The following is an 18,649-nucleotide window of genomic DNA, read 5'->3' as shown; positions in this document are numbered from 1 at the left end:
CCCTGACATTCACAATGTGTTTATAGACATTATTTTCGCTTAAAACAAAATAAAAAACTATCTTGCAGAGGAACACGATTGAAAGTCTAGAAAAAAAATTACACCAATCAGATATCATATTAAAACACTGCCTTTACGGCACGAGTTATCTCTAAATATTTATTAGAACTCTCTGTTAATATCTTGTTGTGCCGTTATGGCACGGGTTATTTCTAGTTTTCATACATAGAAGAAGCCGGGAAGAATGAATCTTGAAAACGGGTCGACTCAGCTAAAAAAAACAAATCATTTTTGTTAGAATATAGGATGGGCAGTACATGAAATAACAAATGACCAATTTTTTATTAAAGAACACGTAAAGTAGTGTAGTAGTGTCCAACATGCTTACACTTGCCCTAGGTAGGATACGAGAAATCAAACAAATCAGCAAAAGGAGATCAGAGGCGCATGTTAGTAGTGTTCATTCTCCCTTTTCCATAACAATCCACTCACCGCTCATTCATCGTCGTCATCATCATCACTGGAAGGAAGCTATTGAGTTTCCTCTCCAAAAATAAACCCTAACTTACTACTTCTTCCAATCTCTAAACATCAGTAGCAACAATGTTTGTCATCAGAGTTTCTTTCATATTCTTCTTCTTATTATTCATACTTCCTTCCACAGTTTTTTCCTTTACTTGTATGGTATTCACTCTCTCTCTCTTTCTCTATAGATACGTCTTTGATTTTACTTCCTTCACTTCTATTTCAAACCCCCACCTCTGGTGTTGGTAAACATTATACATGTCATCACTTTCAATGTTTCTGATTTGATTTTTTTATAATCTCTCTCTCTATATACATATATCTATATTAGTTAAGAGAACAAAAATTAGTTTTTTTTTTTGTAATATGATGATTTAGTAATTTCATGGAGATATTGGACGCTGTAAATTTGGTGATCGATTTTAGAATTTTTTTTTTAAAAAAAAGCAACAATAATTGTTACTGATGCTGGATTTCTGTGGAAATATCGGATTAATTCAGATATGATAAGATGAGTTTTTGTGTAGGTTTGGAGATGGGAAAAGAAGAAGAAGAAGAAGAAATAGGAAAAGAATTGTTTCCAGATATTCTTAGAGAAGAAGCAGTATCAAGACTTAATGAGTTAGGAGAGGTATGAAATGAAGGTTAACTTATCTTTGCCTCTGAATTCTTGGTGTACTTGGTTCATGTTAACATGTTTTTGATTCAATTGATTGATTGGATGGATTGAATTGTGGTATATTGTCAATCTACTTTGTCCGTAGTCCTAGATATTAATATTGGGTTCTTGCATGTGGGAAAACTTTGGAAATCAAGAAGCAAATTTGAATTTCCTTCTAGTTCTTATGCATGCATGAAATGAAACAGTAGCTGACCATTCGTTTTATCACATACACATTAGAGTTTTATTGTTGCAATGCTGTGTAAGCCTTGCCACTTGTCATTGTCTGATCATCATCCCAACCATTTGGGTCGGCTACATATGTACTGAAATCTTGTATAGCATAAGTATAAGATAGTCTTTGTTTCTGCAGATGTCTTTGAGTGTGTTCTTGCTGCCTTGATCTTTTTGTGCATCACATACAAAGACTCTCTTCTTGAAACTGTCTCAATCGCTAACAAACATGTGTTACTTTTAACATTTAGAAGATTTGTTAACCTTAAAAACCTTTTATGTTGCAACTAGTTTAATGAAGCAGCCTTTCCTAAATTTATGGCTGCACTAGAAGAATCTACATCCTTTCCATTGACTTTCTTATGCTGTATGGATGACATGCCAATGTCTGACATAACATTTGTAGGATTCAAGAGCTTGAGTTCCTTCTGAAAACATAGTTTCTTAATCCAGGTATATACTTTTCATCAATATAATTTTAAATAATTTCTTTGGTTCACAAGCATATAATAGGGTGCCTTGTTCGTAAAAGATTAATTGGAAAATCTAAGTAGAACCACATAATACAGCACATGTGCACCTAAGTTCATTTCTGAACCCATTGGAATATCATGTATAAAACACGTGAAGCAGTGAACTGGATCAGTCTTGAGAAATGGGTGATCGAGACTTCTTGGAAATACAACAGTCCATCTGTACCATCCCAGATGGAGCATCTTGAGTATCAAGTATATCTACCATTAATCAAATTATCCACAATTTACCCCACTTATTTGTTGTCGTAAAACTAATTCGAGGAGAGTAATTTCTGTAAGTTATAACCATGAGACAACGACGCCACCCCTAATACCAAGAATGCAACTTCATAATGTGTAAGTTTCAGTCTATTTGATTGGGGAAACAGGAATAGATACATAATTGTTACGAGTCATTCTTTTGAAGAAAACTTACGTCAGAATGGTCTTCTATAGTATTTTGTTACTGCTCTGGGGATTAAGTGAGCCATACTTAGTAAAAACTTTGTGTTTCTTTTGTTGGTTTCATGACCAATTATATGAAGATTGTCTAGTTATCTTGCTGGATAATTCCAGCAATGCTTTTTCGTTATTTTCTATCATTACCTAATCCCAATTCTAGTCAGAATTGTCACGAAACCACTTATATTCCATTTTGATTTTTGAAGTTCTTTAAGGAAGCATTAGGGCTTCCACAACTGTTTTTGAAGTTCTTCATTGAGTTAATGAACACTCTTGTACTGGTCATTTTTCTTCTGATAAAGGTCAGTGATGCTGACGGTCATCTTGAGCGGACATTCATGAGTCCCGCTTCTAAAAAGGCTATCAGTCTTGTCCAAATATGGATGGAGGATGCGGGTTTAAGAACGTCAGATTTCTCTACCTCTTATTGTCTTGTGGATTTTGCACAGTGTTCTGGAATCTTGTCTTACATTGGCAATAATTTCCAGGTGGGTGGACCAGATGGGAAATGTACATGGTCGGGCAGATGGAATGAACAGTCATGCTGAAGCTTTATTGATTGGTTCCCATTTGGTGATTTACCGCTTAACTTTTTTCCATTATATTATACCGTCAATTAGATCCATTCTGTATAGTGCATAGGTCCAGGGGCTTGACAGTTATTCTCTGCTTCAAACAGGACACCATCATTGATGCAGGAATTTTTGATGGGCCGTTAGGTATAGTTTGTGCAGTGTCTGCCTTAAAGGTTTTAAAGATCAGAGGGAAGCTAGGGAATCTTAAGAGACCAGTTGAGGTCGGTCTTTGCAGTTTATCTCTGAATTTTTTTAACAAGTTCAACTTCAACCTTATGCTACCTTTTTTGCTTGTAAATTGCAGGTCATTGCCTTTTCAGATGAGGAAGGTGTTAGGTTCCAGTCTACCTTCTTAGGAAGTGCTGCTATATCTGGGACTCGGCCAGCCTCAGCTTTGCAGATATCAGATAAAAGGTGCCCCCCAGAAACTTCTTCATATGTAACTTTAGTAGTATTGTTTGTTTTTTCTCAATATATATGATGCGTAAACTATATTCAGTGGTGTAACAGTGCAAGATGTTCTTAAGGAAAACTCTTTTGATGCTACGGAGGAAAGTTACCTTCAGCTGAAGTATGACCCACAATCAGTCTGGGGTTACATTGAGGTACTCTTTTCCCGAGTATGATGGTCATGATTTGAAAGTCTAGATGCTAAATGCCTGAATATGGGTACCGTATGGCTTATGGGTCATGCCTCTAAACTTCTCTCTGCATTTTGTTTGTACGTGCCAAAGGTTCATATTGAACAAGGCCCTGTCCTGGAATCAGTTGGTCTTCCTCTTGGAGTGGTAAAAGGCATTGCTGGGCAGACACGATTGAAGGTATTTTGTCATCCTTCACAAAAACTGTAATTGTTCTTTTCTCATCCAACTCGGTTTACTAAAGGACCCAGTACACGTAAAGTAATAACGACATTTGGCATGAATAAACTAGGAGCTTTTTCAAGTAAGCCCCGAAGCTTTTTTAAGCTAATCTTTAGGCCATAATGGTTCCCCAAAAAACTCGTCAGTTTAGACCAATCATATGGTGATATTTTCTCTGTAATTCATGGATTAGGTGCAATTATCATTACCATTAGCTTTTGAGAAACAGAGCTCTTCTGTTGCTCTCAGTTACTGTTGTTCAAATTTCATGCTTCCCATGCTGTGTTTCCATAGATAACTGTGGTCCTTTTTAATGTTGGGTCAGCTTCTTAGGCTATATGTTCTATGACAGCTCGGATGGAATGCTTATGTTGAACTAGTAATTTATAAAATACAACGAAAATCCTTCAACATGTAGGGTTTCAGTCAACACTAAAAATTACGCATCTTACTTTTTCCGCATTAATGTTGACCTGAAATGTCTTAGATTGGGATACAAGTGTAATTGTGTAAAAACTAAAAAGTATTCCTCGCAAGTTTTAATCCTCGACTATGAGTTCAGCAATCATGGTGAAAATGCCTTTGATGATTGAACTTGATTTTCATAATGTAATTTTAATTTACAGGTGACTGTAAGAGGTTCACAAGGGCATGCTGGAACAGTCCCAATGTCTATGCGTCAGGATCCAATGACTGCTGCTGCTGAACTGATTGTACTGTTGGAAACTATGTGTAAAAATCCTGCAGATTTCATATCTTATGACAAACATTGCAATGGTTTTGCAGCAGAGTCGCTTGCAGGATCCCTTGTTTGTACAGTAGGAGAAATATCCAGCTGGCCAGGTGCAATTAATGTTATCCCAGGCCAGGCAAATAATCCAAACTTACCAATCTCTCTCGTCTTTCTTTTTTTCTATTATAAAACTTTCGTTCAACATAACTTTAATCGTTGCAGGTGACATTCACTGTGGACTTAAGAACGATGGATGATATGGCACGCGAGGCTATTATTTTCGAAATTTCTAACCGGATGTATCAAACCTGCGACCGACGATCTGTTTCTTGCATCATTGAACGCAAGGTCTGAATACCTTATATTTTGTTTTGTGTTCTTTTTGGTGCTTGTGAGGTGTCCCCTAAGATGAACTTGTTTTTGGATGTTTCAGCATGATGCAGAGGCAGTGATGTGCGATCCTGGACTAAGTTCAGAGCTGAAGTCGGCAGCTAATTCTGCACTAAAGAGAGTCGCAGGTGAGATTCAAGATAAAGTGCCTGTGTTGATGAGTGGAGCGGGACATGATGCAATGGCTATGTCTCATCTAACTAAGGTTTGTTTTGTTCAAAAACTTATGTTTAGATGTTTACGACAAATCATTTTGAGTCTGACTCCACCAGGTGGCAGAGGGTTTTTAAATACTTAGCACTACATATTTTACTTTCTTGAATAAAATTAGACGTTGCTATTCATATGGAACAGGTTGGCATGCTGTTCGTCCGTTGTCGCGGAGGAATTAGCCACTCTCCTGCAGAGCATGTTTTGGATGATGATGTTTGGATTGCAGGTTTGGCTATCTTAGCATTTGTTGAAACCTACTTGTAAATCATAGTTGATTCGCTCTGAGGTGTTTATAGTAATGTACAGTAGAACTGTTAATTACAAATATGGATAGAAGTATTTAATCGACTAGAAGAATAAAATATTACTGGGTAAATGATGCTCAATTACTTACCTGATCCTGATAAGAAGTTCATTCGTTAATCCAAACTTTACTCTGTTGGTTAAGGAACACATAAAACAAGTGGTACTTTAGCCTGTCTATTCCTGACTGTTTATTAATTTATTTCCGGTTCTGTTTGTTTGTAGTTATACTTCATCTAGCATCCAACAATTAGGATCACATTTGCATTTAACATTGGTTGCATTGGTGGTCGAAACAAGGATACTCCTTATAAGTGTGTTGCAAGCCATGCACGCAATAACCAATCCAAAGATGAACATAGAGTAGAGCTTCGTGGTACACATAGTGTTAGATTGCATGCTAAACGAGTTAGATGTCTGATGGGCTCTAAGATATAGGCTCTCTTTATCTAGGCCTCTGCCACTTGGTTCAAGGTCACCGGTAGGAAATAAGTCGTCAGTTGTAGAAATTGGCAAGTGGCAGAATTCAATCCCAGAGGTTGTGTGGTTTAGTGATGGATGAAATTGGATCGCAGTGGATGCAACATCCCATTAGGGGGAAATTAACAACTTGAACAAAAGAGGATTCTTCTAACAAGTTAGACTGTCCTAGAGGCAACAACGCATCATTAACGTGACTTTGTCCCTCACTCAAATCCAATAGAACAACCTCTAACTGTTTTACTTGTAAAATAGCATCTTTTTGATACCATCATGAGAACTAAACAGAGTTATTGGCGACCAAGTCTTTACATTTTACCTTCTGATACTTGAATGGAGTTCCGTTAGGCAGAGAAAAAAGAAACGAATGTACTTATGATCAACAGAAGGCCACTTTGTACAGAGTGAATGGAAGTATGATTAGGAAATATGTATCTAGGAATATCACTTTCGCTTAGCTTGGATGGCATTGAATTGTTTTTCGCCTTTTCTTTTACATATTTACAGGATTATTTTGGTAGCCGTTCTTTCATGCCACTACGGTACTTTTAAACCTTAGATATAGTTTATAATTCAACTGTTGGAATCCCATTTCCAGTCTTTTTTATTTGTCCCATCAATCCTATTTTATACCCCCATTTTACCTTCTATTCATCCCAGTGGCTGATGGGCAAACATAGGTTAGGAATGGTCCCGCTCTAACATCTTCTCTTTCTTTCTCTTTTTTCGATATTAACATACCTTCTCGTTCGGTCTATACTAAAATCGTTGGTGCTTAAAAATCCACCAGGGAATATTTAGAAAAGAAATTGGCTTTGAATGGGAGACTGCAAGAAACTGGTTGATGTTTTGAATGGAAAGGAATCCCCTATCTCATGGCAAAGTAAAGCTATTTTAGAAGAAACTAAGAAAATTTTAAACTCTTATCCTATTTTCTTAGATTTCCATTCTGTTAAAAGAACAGGAAATGAGGTAGCCGACTCTTTAGCAACGGACGCAAGGAACTATAATGTATTTTGGATACATCTTGGATCGGGAAGACAATCCTTCTTTATGTATCGGACAAAAACTCAAAGTATATGAATCTAGTATTAGAAGTGCCAGCATAACTGCCTCAATATTAGACGGCTCTATTTCTCTTATAACCTCTTCGGAATTTTAGTCCTCTCAATGAAACTTTATTTACAAGAAAAAGAAAAATTGGCTCCTATATGTGTGAAGCGCAAGAGCGATGGAGGCTCCCTTCAGACTTTTATTCTCACACTATTTCACATTTTAGGCGCCTATTTGTGAATCAAAATCAAATGGTATCGGATCTGAAGCCAATATTTTGGGGATATCTTCTTTTTACAAAACCCTACCTACTTACTTACCGAAAATGAGGGCATTCCGAAATATATAACATCACCATCTCCTGGTCTTAATTTCAATAGTTAAAAACCCACTGATTTTCAAATGCTTATTTACAAAGTAGTAGATGGTGGTGTTATACGTTTTGGAATATACTCTTTTTTGTTGGGAACATCAAACTATGTAAGAGGAACATACACCAAAATATTAGCTTTAAATCCATTACTGTTTAGTTTTTATTCAAAAATAACACCCAAAATGTGAGAGTGTGAAAATAAAAGGATAAGTGAATCCTCCCGGGGAAAATTTGTGGAGGATGATTAAGTCAATAGTCAACCTTGCTTAACATCCATATTATTATCACCCAAATCTGGAACTTGAAAAGTACTTCTTCTGTTCGATTGAGCAAATTGGTACTGGTTTCATAAACCTACTAGAACTAAGTAACCTTAGCTAGCTACCGTGCATTTCTTGAATCTGAAGTTTGAGCTAGAATACTAGAAAGTCTAGAATAGTTAGATATGTAATTTGTCATGTTGGTATGGTACAAATTGGGGACAAATTCCATGACTCTGATATCCTCTTTCGTCGCACACAAAATTTACAATTTTTTTTTCTTCACTGCATATGAGGTGGGTCATGCAAATTTTGTTAAAGATCTAGATAAGGAATTCCTGCTTTAAATTATAGAGAGCCAACATTTGCACTGTTTGTCACCGGTAAGCACTGTAGTTTGGCCGACAGAGCGAAGCGAGCGAGGACTCTATATATGGTGATTTTGTGCCAATGTAAAGCTTGATCTTTTTTTTTTCCAATTTAACACGAAAGGATTGGATTTGGATGGTTTGGTGTCATACCCTGGAAATTTTCAAATTGTCCATTCTTTTTATTCAAATTACTATAACTCCTTATGTATCCTATTTTTTCATGGTATAATTGACAATCAAACTTTAATATAACATATCTAAAAATCCGTGTCTTGGTATTTTTCAAATTTTATCTCATTGGAATGGTCTTAAAAAACTCTACGCAATGAGTACAAACAATAATATCAAATTTAGAGTTTTACCAAAAATTCGGAGGTGTTTATCATTTTAAGCAGAATTTTCAAAAATTAAATGTATATCCATTATGCAAACCACCACAAAGTATACATAATACTTTATGTAGCCATATTTTGGTTTATGCATCAACTTATTTTCCGTTGCAACTAATAAAACGATGTACTCTCTACGTTTTAAAAAAAAGTGATATTTTCAGTTTAGCCATAATTTTCGAAAATTGAATGCATAGTCATTACGCAAACCACCAGAAAGGACGCATAACACATTATGCAGCCATATATTGGTTTATGCATTGGCTAATTTTCCGTTTCAGGAAAAGTGATATTTTCACCCCGTGTCAAGAAAAATGATATTTTCCCTCGTGTCAGGAAAAATGATATTTTCGCGTCGTGTCAGAAAAAATGATATTTTTACGTCATTTCAGGAAAAATGATACTTTCGCGTTGATTTCTTCGGTCGGCCGCCCCACCGTGGCAACGGTCGTATGGTGTACCGCCCCAACGTGGCAACGGTCATCAGGTGTAGTAGATCACATTTTGATATGATTTAAGAATGATTTTTTTGGGGGGATTTTGCGTTTCCCCCTCAAAAAAAAATAGATATTTTGCATTGCCCCCCTTTTAAATTAATAATTGGTGAAACTCCGTGTCTGTTAGTTTCACCGTCACCACAGTACCCAGTTAACTCACCACTTAAAGAATAATTTTTCTCAAAAATATTAGAATACCATTCAGAATCTAAACTTTCAACTTGAAGTTCTAACAAAAAGAACAATGTATTCGATTAAGAACTAAATTAAACATTCTTTGATACGGATTGATCGAATACGGAAATTGAGGGTCGATAAAAGAGATTCAAAAGAAACCTTCTTATACAGATCGATTGCTACGGGGATTCATGCAACATCATAAAATAGAAATCAATCATCAATCATTAACAATAGTTTTAGGATCTTCTCAATTAGCTGTTGCTCCCTAATTTCCCTGGCTCTATCGACTACTAATCGATTATTTCTTTTGTAGATCTACATCTGCCTGTTGTATCGGTCTTTTCCTTAATTGTGACGGTGCTTCAATTGCTTGATATCTCTAGATCCCATATGTAACTTGATAATTAAGATTTCTTTAGAATCAATCATTTGACCTAATTCTTTTAATTGTTCGATAATCAATTGGGTTCATTTTCTTTTTCGTCTTTATTGGCTCTGAACTGCCTACTATTTCCCTAATCTCTTCTATCTAGTCCGAGTAGTAGTGAAGAAGATGACAAGGGTGTTTTTCAGGTTAGTTTAAGATATTTGTTTGGGACCGTTGGGTTAACGGCCATTTTCGGATTTTTAAGAAATATATTTTCCCATGATAAAAACACTTGTATTGCACTTGTGGCCTAACCGGGTAGTGACGGTAAAACTAACAGACAGGGGGTTTCACCAAATATCAATTTCAAAAGGGGATAATGCAAAAGTAAGAATTATATAAATGCCCTCCTTTTTCACGAGCTTCACAATTGTCCTTGCCACACAATAAATATATCCTCTCCATCCAAAGCCCATCAGGAGTCCATTAAGGAATTTATGAGATTACAATTATACCCTTCATATAATTATTACTCTAATTCCGAAATACAGTTATCAACGGAAAGAAACAGATCTGGAGAGAGAGGGATTCAGTTCTTCAGCTCAGAAATTCGAAAAAATTTCTAACAAAACCAGGTTTTCAATCAGTTCCTTCAGCTCATTCATCATCTTCCTCTTCTGATAAACCTATTTTGATTGATTTACAGAGAGAATCAGTTCGAGAGAGATAGTAACTCAGTTCGTCAGCTCAGAAAAAAAGAAATTCGAAATCTTTTCTACGAATTCTAGGTTTTTAATCACGAGAAGTTTTTCCTCGGCTCATTCATCATCTCCTTCTTCTACTAAATCTATTTTCAGTGATTTAATCTTTTGATCAGTTAAATCTAAGATCTGAATTGAGTTTCTTCATCAACAACAGATTCAATCGAAATTTCTCAATCTGTTTTTCTGCAACAAATTGGTAACGGTGATTAGTTATTGAAGATGAGTAGAAATTTATATTATGTTTGGATGTTCAATTTATAGTTTCTAAATCTTCAATATCTAAATTCAGTTTTTGTGTTTTTTATATTGCAGAGAACGAGTTTTTGGAAGCTTAATTCTCTGTGATTGATTCTACTGGATTGATTGGTTCATTTGCATATTATTTGAATTCGAAATTGTTATTTATCTCTGAAACAGGTGTTATTCAATTATTCAATCTGCAATCTCCGGTTTTTGTTTTTTGAATTTCTGTTTTTTTACTTACATTTGCTCATGATTCAATGTTAGTTTTATAATTCATGAGTTATGTTGATCTTTTTATGTTCTGTTGTTCTAATGTACTTTTGCATTTATGAGGATGAATTATTAGTGCTATTATTTGGATAATACTGAGTCTTGAAGAATTATTTTTTAGAATTCTGAGTGTAGATGAATCAGTTTTGGTATAATTTTAACTTACTTAGATGTTAGGGTAATCAATTAGAAGTTACAATTTAGTGTTGATAAACTCTGTTTACATATCTTAGTCTACTATCTGACATTCGACAGTGAATATAACTTTCACGAGGGGGCGCAGCCTCCGAGTGATGCGCGACGTAATGAATTTGTACCTTAGTTTAGGTTTATGCTTTTTCTTATTGTTTGCAGTGATTTTTCTTAACATGGAGCATGTATGTTTACGTAGTATTTCATGTTGCAGGTTCACATTTGCACTGATTGCATGCTAATGTGATGTGAAGTAACATTTTATGACATTGTTCATGCTGTTGTTGACATATTTTTTTCATTGTTGACACTGAAGTTTTGTACATTATACAGATTATTTTGTATCAACATTTGTTGTTGATACAGTTTTGTTGAATTAACTTTCATTTGTTGATGCAAATAACCTGGATAAATTTCTGATTATGTTTGTTGATGACTCTTTTATTTGTATCAACATTGGTTTTATGATGCTTTTTTGTTGGATCAGCTTTCATTGTTGATGCAAATTACTGGATAAATTTTTGATTATGTTTTGTTGATGGCTTTTTTATTGTATCAATACTGGTTGTTGATGCAGTTTTGTTGTATCAACTTTCATTGTTGATGCAGTTTTGTTGTATCAACTTTATTTTTGTTGATCTGTTATGTTTGTTGCAGGCCAAAGATGGTTGTTGCAGAGTTCACTTTATCCAATTTGAGCATATCACATGTTGTTTCGGAGTCAACTACTGTTAGCGAGATGATTAGTGTGGTGAAACAATACTGGCCTTATGTCCCTGAAGACCTTATAATTTTTGGTTACGCTGTAGATGGAAAATCACATGTGATCAATCATGATTTGGAGTTGAGGTTTTTCATTCACTACTGCATCTCCAAAGGTATCGATGTGGTGAAGTTTAACATCCAGTTTAAAAATTGTTGTTGATTTTGTTCCATCTTCTTATTCTGTTGCTCCTTCTTCATCATCATCAAGTTGTGTTTCAAACAACGATGTGGCTATTGTAGAAGATTTGACGGATGACTCATCTTTGGTCAAAAGGGTCCCCAAGAAATCATATGCTTGGGACAACATCTTAAATAGAGTAGGGAAGGTTTTTGAGAGTAAAATTGTTTGTCGTGATAGTGTTAAGAAGTACGAATATCATAGTGGTTACAAACTTGATGTACGGAAGAGTGACAAGAAACGTTACATTGTCCGGTGTATTAACAAGGAAAGTCAAAGTTGTAGCTGGAGGTTTCACGCATCTCTCGTTGCCAATACTAAAGGTGTCTTTAGGTGCAAGAAGTTTCAAGGAGAGCATTCATGTGATTTAGCTTCTTCTGATCCCGCAAAAGTCAGGATGACGAAATCTTTTCTGAAGGATATCTTAGTAGATGAATTTCGAGCATCAAAGAAGAAGAAGACTGCAGCTGATGTCCAAGATCTGCTCCATCTGGAATATGGTATTGATCTCACGTATAGTCAGGCATACCATGGTTTAAAGTTCACTAAAGAGTTTCTTTGGGGTGATGACATCAAGTCTTATTCAGACCTTCTTTGGTATAAAGATTCAGTTGAACGTTATAATCCTGGTAGCGTCGTCAAGTTTGAGTATGATGGTGAAACGAAGCAGTTCCAGAGGTTTTTTGTTGCTTTGGAAGCTTCTATTACTGGTTTCAATAAATAATGTCGTCCGATGTTGTTTATTGATTGTACTTTCCTCACTGGGAAGTTTAAGGGCGGTCTTATGGTTGCTTGCGGAAAAACTGGTAACCAAGGTATGTTTTTTAATCTTTTTTCTATTTTTTAATTATTAAGTGTTTATGTTGATTGCATAACTTCTATAACTTTTGTTGTTTATCCCATAGTTTCACTTGTTGATCCTCTAATATGTGTTGTTGATCTTATAATTTCAGTTGTTGATCCCATAAGTTAGTTGTTGATACCATAATCTCACTTTTTTGATCCCCTAATATGTGTTGTTGATATCCCATAAGTTAGTTGTTGATCCCATAATCTCACTTGTTGATTCCATGATACATAGTATTTGTTGTTCACCCCATAACTTGTTCATGTATTTCAGTTTTATTGGTAACTTTGTGAATTTTTGGTCTTTATTTGTTTGTTGTAGAGATCTATCCAGTTGCATTTGGAATAGTTCCCCATGAAAATTGTGCCTGTTGGGAATGGTTCTTAACCAATTTGAAGGGTATTATAAGTGAAGACCGCCCACTGACCATCATATCAGACCATGTAGCTATCCTTTTGAAGCATCTCCCTCTTGTCTTTCCAAAAGCTTTCCATTCTTTCTGTTTGTACCACATGAAAGGTAATGTTCCTGTTCCAAATGGAAAGAGTATGCAAACTGCTGTGAAGCTTTTTGAAGAGTGCTACATTGCGTTAACAAAGGAGAAGTTTTATGCTGCTGCCAAGACTATGAGAAATCTGAAGATGGATTCAGTTATTGATTGGATGATAAAGATTCCGTTCCAGAACTGGGTTGCTCATGCGTTTCTAGGAGAAATGTTTGGTGAGAACACATCAAACATTGCTGAGAGTTTTGACAGTATGATTAAGCATGATAAGCGGCTTCCAGCACTTGAGCTTCTTGATTCTATTCGTGCATATGTAACGAAGCAGAACTACAAGAGGAAGGTGGAGTCTGGTAAGTGGACTGGAAAGCTTATTCCCCGGATGCAAGCTAGGCTCAATAAGAGGGTGACTGATTGCCGTTTTTACAAGTTCCAGAGATCAAGTGATAAAGTTTTTGAGGTCATTTCTCCTACTGGAAAGCACTTAGTCGACTTGGATGCTAAGACTTGCACTTGAAATTGGTGGCAGAAGCATAGTTTCCCTTGCACCCATTCGATGAAAGCGATGTTGCAGATTAGGCCAGATGAACCTTACAAGTACATCATACCATATTATACCACCGAGTACTATAGAGGTTTGTATGCTCGTCCTATCTATCATATTCCCGACAGTGAGAGGCCGCCTAAAATCAATGAGGAAATTTATGTTTTGCCTCCCAATGGTGGTCGTGAGTCAGCTGGAAGGCCAACTACTTCAAGGTATAGGGGATATCGAGATAAAGTTCGCAAGAAGAGGAAGTGTGGTCAGTGTGGAAGACTTGCCTTCCACAACCTTCGTAGATGTCGTAGAGCTCCTTTGTCTCCTCGTGCACAAGTTTTCGCAAGGAGTCTAACTCCAGAATGATAAACTTCTCGAGGAGGATGTTGTTATGAAATTTTCCTCTTTTTCTGAACTTCTTTTTTACTTTTTTATGCTACTTGATGGATGATTAACATGGATGTTAGCTCTTTTTATTGTTTTTCCAATTTTGCTTGTTTGGATTTGTTCTGTTTTTAATGATATACATTCTCTTTTGTTTATGAATGTTATTCTTGTCAGTGTATATATGTTTGCAGGTTCCAGGCTTACTGGTTTACAGAGAAAAAGTACTATGTAAACAGTATCAACAAATCATTGTTGATCATATTCATGTATCAACTTCCATTGTTGATGCAATAAAAAAAAAGAACGGTTATGTAAATAGTATCAACAAATCATTGTTGACAATATTCATGTATCAACTTCCATTGTCGATGCCCAATAAAAAGAGAATGGTTATGTAAACCGTATCAACGAACCATTGTTTATCATATTCATGTACCAACTTCCATTGTTGATGCCCAATAAAAAGAGAATGGTTATGTAAACAGCATCAACAAACCATTGTTGATCATATTCATGTATCAACTTTCATTGTTGATGCCCAATAAAAAGAAAAAAATTGCATGGTTTTATCTGTATATACAAGTTGTGCATACTTGTAATTACCAAAGTTGGTTTCCATGCACTAAATTCAGCTAACATTCTAGCAGCAATCTTCACCCTCTTCCTGTTTATCTTCTCATGGTATTTAATGCTACTACCATTTAGATCAAAGCAGTGCCCACGCTTCACCAAACATTTCATGAATAAAAAGATGTGAAGTGCATACCTGCAATCTTTACTACCAACATTCATGATAAAAATTTGCATGGTTTTATCTGTATATATACAAGTTAACTCCATGAGCTCTGCATACCTGCAATCTTTACTACCAACATTCATTCACTTTATGTGAATCATTTATTCATCAATTATTTTTTTGCACATTGATTTTTGGGACCAACTTCCATTGTTGATCCCAAAAATGGATCAACTCCCATTGTTGATGTTCAATAAAAATAATAAAAAAATCATGGTTTTATCTGTATTTACAAGTTAACTCCATTAACTGAGCGTACCTGCAATCTGTACTACCAACATTCATTCACTTTCATAACCAAACCATTCATTCACTTGATAATCACTTTCATAATTAATAGTAATATTAATTCATAACAAACTAGTACTAAACACATCCTCCAAATTGTTTGAGAACATAAACAAATTTTCAGACATATATTTACAGTAACTAAAAGATGTCTTTTCAAACTAATAGTTTAAATAAAGTAGCAGACCTACACAGAGCAATTAAATTACTTACCATCATATGTTAAACTACACCTAAGTGTGTTTGCACTAATATAATGGTTCAACAGAATCTTGTAGGTTGAGTACCTCTTCGACTGAGTCTGTAAGTTCTTGAACTTGCTTACCTTCTATTGGTTCAACAGAATCTTGTATATTGAGTACCTCTTCGAATGAGTCTGTAAGTTCTTGAACTTGCTTACCTTGTAATGGTTCAACAGAATCTTGTATGTTGAGTACCTCTTCGACTGAGTCTGTGAGTTCTTAAACTTGATTACCTTCTTCTAAAGTTGGTTTCCACGAACCGAATTCAGCTAACATCCTGACAGCAATCTTCACTCTCTTCCTGTTTCTGTTCTCATGGTATTGGATATTCTTACCATCTAGATCCCAGCAGTCTCCACGCTTCACCAAGCACTTCATGAACAAGCAGACGTGCATTGCGCAATCCAAACCCTGTTGCTTTGGTACCGTGTAATGGTCTAAAATTGTAGTTACTGGTTCACCTGTCTCAACATCTTTTATACCCATTTGGTTCAGGACTGGAGTCAATGTTTGGACCATGACATTGTACTGCTCGTTGTATCTTTTGTAGTGATAAATGGTGTTGAAGATCAACCATCTTCCACCTATCAATGTAAGAAGCACCCAATGGAATGGTTTCTGATCCGGGTCTTGTAGACACATCGGTATCAATAAAATTGCGTCATTGTCATCCACTGGGTAATTGTTCCTCAACATATCTGGAATCCCACTTGTTTCCTCATTATTTGCTACATCATTTTCTTGGCCTTTAGTTTGTTTTTGACAGATAACAACAATAATTCATTCATTTATGCATCATGTATACTTGAACCATCCCTAGTACACTAAATTGTTTCATCTCACCTAAATAAGGTTTCAACTACGATAATGTAGATATAAATAAGTTTATGTAACAAGTTATTCAAAAGACAAATTAAGAGTTTTCGTTACTTACATAACAATTTGTAGATAGAATTAAGTGCTTCTTCTCATAGTATGCCTACTTGGATGGATTTTGCATCTTTGATTGCAGCACGTTGGTGTAGTAGTCAACAATCTCACTGTTAATGTTCTGGTTATCCCTTAGATATTGGAGATGCCTTCCATAGACGATCTCTTCCAGTACATTATTGAAATAAAAGGTACATGCTCTGGTACTACATATGGAAAGATTATGTTAACTCCCTGACATAATATAACATATTATTTGTTGAAGCATTACATATTAGAAAATTCTAACTACAACTTGGATTTTACAATCGTTTTTCGCAGATATTGCATGGCATCAACTTTCACTGTTTATATCTATAAATAAACAGGCAATTTGTTACAGAGTTACGTACCATTGTTTTGCTTGCTCAAAGAATGGATGAAGGACCTCTTGTTCCACCATGGTGCAGGATTTCCAGAGGTCGAGGTTTTCTGGCTTCTTCAGCGGTTTTGGCTCAGGTGGCGTCACATCAACGTAATCATCAAGGTCGATTACTATCGGTTCTTCTTCAACACCTCCCCTTTTCTTCTTTCCTTTTCCTCCTCTGGTCCTCTTCTTCACTTTATCATCAGGTGTGTATTTATCAGGCACATTCCTTGATGACCTTGTGTTATACCTCCTTGCTCTTCCAGTAGCTTCAGACTGATTCCTTTGCCTTTGCATCGCTTCAGAATCATCATCGCCTTGAGTGGTGTCTTCCTCTTCAGTTGGTCCATCAATTTCATCTAATTTGAATAGAACTTTAAGGCCTTCCAACACATTATCATCATCTGGAGTTTCAGAATCACCCTCTTCTATTTTCTTTGTAGGAGTATATTCCGTTTGTTGAGTCGGAGCATCTTTCATCTTTTCTGGAGGAGTATGAGTAAATATTCCAGCAGTGATAGCACCGAAGCTCGGGAAGGTTTGGGTAGTACCTGCAGGGAAATAATTCGATTAGATTAACATGCAAGAGTCTTATGTAAACAACATCAACATATTATTGTTGACTCATTGTTTTTTGGGATCAACAATTGTTGTTGATTCTTCTATTGTTAGTAAAAAGGTATCAACATCTGTTGTTGATCCTATCTGATGGGATCAACTCCTCTTGTTGATTCCATTTTTATTTGATCAACTATTGTTGTTGATCCATATAACATTAGCATTAAAACCAAAAACAAAACTAGCATAATATCTCTAGTTTCTATACAACAGAATTTCATATGTTATAGTGTTCATTTGTCATAGTGAAAGAACCTAAACTGAAACGTGTTTAATCAACATTATCAACATACTTGCATTTTGCAGAGCATAATCATACTTGCATACATTTTCAAATTGTGCAGAACATAAATTGAGTACTTCTCCAACTGAGTTAGTGAATGATACCTGTAGGGACATAACCTGATCTCTCTGGAAGTATAGCCTTAACTGGAGGAGTTAAATAAACAAGTATATCTCCCACCATCTCCGCTTCCTGCATGTCTGTACTCCTTTCTCTTTCCTTTACTTCATTCTCCACTTCTAACTGCTGAGTTGATTTACTAATATCTGCAATTACATTAGCAACCTGTAGATTCACTTCCTCATCTGAGTTACCAGTATCTGCAAACACATTAGCAATCTGAAGATTCGCTTCCTCTTGTCTTCTTCTTTCTTATTTTGCTAAACCGAATCCCATCCTCCAGCTTGCCGATAAATTCGGGTATACATCTACATTGACCTTAAATCCACTTTGATAACCCTTCTTAAAGCTTTTCTCCAAATCAGTTTCACCTGCATCTGAAAGTGACAGTGCCAGTTGACTTGATTCTTTTTCTTATTCTATATTCAAGTCAGCTTCCTTCTGCTTTTCATATGGTTCTTCATTTCTAACAGCTTCCAACTCAGCTTCAGTCTCCTTTCCAGATGGTTCTTCACCTATATTTTCCACTGGAGTTAATTCAGTCTCAAGCATATCCTTGACTGCTCTATTGATTTCCTATTGAGTAATCTCTGACCTAGATCTTGCTCTATGGAGATTTTTTTTCCTTTTCTTCCCATTGCTTCACTTCTTCAGCCATTTCTTTAAGTCTCGCTTCATAAATATTATGTTGCCCAATGATGTTTTTGCTTGCCCCCTCCTTTGATATGTTATCTTCTGCTTGTCAAGTTCAATATTAATGTTTTCCTCTGTCAGATCCTCATTCCTCTGCCTCTCTATTTCCAACTGCTGTAATGATGCCGACAGATCAATCAAAT

At 35.8% G+C, this 18,649-nt stretch overlaps 2 protein-coding genes across 4 annotated transcripts; both read left to right on the top strand.

Annotated features, from left to right (window-relative positions):
* The first annotated feature begins 381 nt into the window (after positions 1-381).
* Positions 382-5,654, top strand: LOC113287306 (allantoate deiminase 1-like). Of its 3 annotated transcripts, none has more exons than XM_026536013.1 (12): positions 382-679; positions 1,053-1,156; positions 2,700-2,803; positions 2,886-2,970; positions 3,077-3,193; positions 3,277-3,386; positions 3,472-3,577; positions 3,707-3,793; positions 4,462-4,704; positions 4,791-4,916; positions 5,002-5,163; positions 5,313-5,654. In XM_026536013.1, the coding sequence occupies exons 1-12, from the start codon at positions 604-606 to the stop codon at positions 5,433-5,435; spliced, it is 1,443 nt and encodes a 480-aa protein (XP_026391798.1). In that variant the 5' UTR covers positions 382-603; the 3' UTR covers positions 5,436-5,654. The 3 variants fall into 3 exon arrangements, with proteins under 3 accessions (XP_026391798.1, XP_026391800.1, XP_026391801.1); XM_026536015.1 differs by having other exon boundaries at positions 382-684; XM_026536016.1 differs by lacking the exon at positions 382-679 and adding an exon at positions 1,827-1,873.
* Positions 5,655-12,589: 6,935 nt separating this feature from the next.
* Positions 12,590-13,722, top strand: LOC113290732. Its single transcript, XM_026540317.1, has 3 exons — positions 12,590-12,671; positions 12,762-12,824; positions 13,025-13,722. Exons 1-3 carry the CDS (start codon positions 12,590-12,592, stop codon positions 13,720-13,722), a joined length of 843 nt encoding a protein of 280 aa, XP_026396102.1.
* The last annotated feature ends 4,927 nt before the right edge of the window (positions 13,723-18,649 follow it).

The sequence above is a fragment of the Papaver somniferum genome, chromosome 6, assembly GCF_003573695.1.
Source record: "Papaver somniferum cultivar HN1 chromosome 6, ASM357369v1, whole genome shotgun sequence".
Taxonomy (NCBI): Eukaryota; Viridiplantae; Streptophyta; class Magnoliopsida; order Ranunculales; family Papaveraceae; genus Papaver; species Papaver somniferum.
The sequence above is the reverse complement of the archived record's forward strand: the minus strand, read 5'-3'. Positions and strand labels throughout refer to the sequence as shown.

What these genes read in the sequence shown, in the direction of transcription:
- LOC113287306 (XM_026536013.1), top strand. Translation starts at nt 604, where the DNA reads ATGTTTGTCATCAGAGTTTCTTTCATATTCTTCTTCTTATTATTCATA. An exon ending in CAGTCTGGGGTTACATTGAG is followed by an intron (nt 3,578 to 3,706) that starts GTACTCTTTTCC and finishes TACGTGCCAAAG; the next exon opens with GTTCATATTGAACAAGGCCC. An exon ending in CTTGCATCATTGAACGCAAG is followed by an intron (nt 4,917 to 5,001) that starts GTCTGAATACCT and finishes TGGATGTTTCAG; the next exon opens with CATGATGCAGAGGCAGTGAT.
- LOC113290732 (XM_026540317.1), top strand. Translation starts at nt 12,590, where the DNA reads ATGTTGTTTATTGATTGTACTTTCCTCACTGGGAAGTTTAAGGGCGGT. An exon ending in CGGAAAAACTGGTAACCAAG is followed by an intron (nt 12,672 to 12,761) that starts GTATGTTTTTTA and finishes TTTATCCCATAG; the next exon opens with TTTCACTTGTTGATCCTCTA. An exon ending in TTCAGTTGTTGATCCCATAA is followed by an intron (nt 12,825 to 13,024) that starts GTTAGTTGTTGA and finishes TGTTTGTTGTAG; the next exon opens with AGATCTATCCAGTTGCATTT.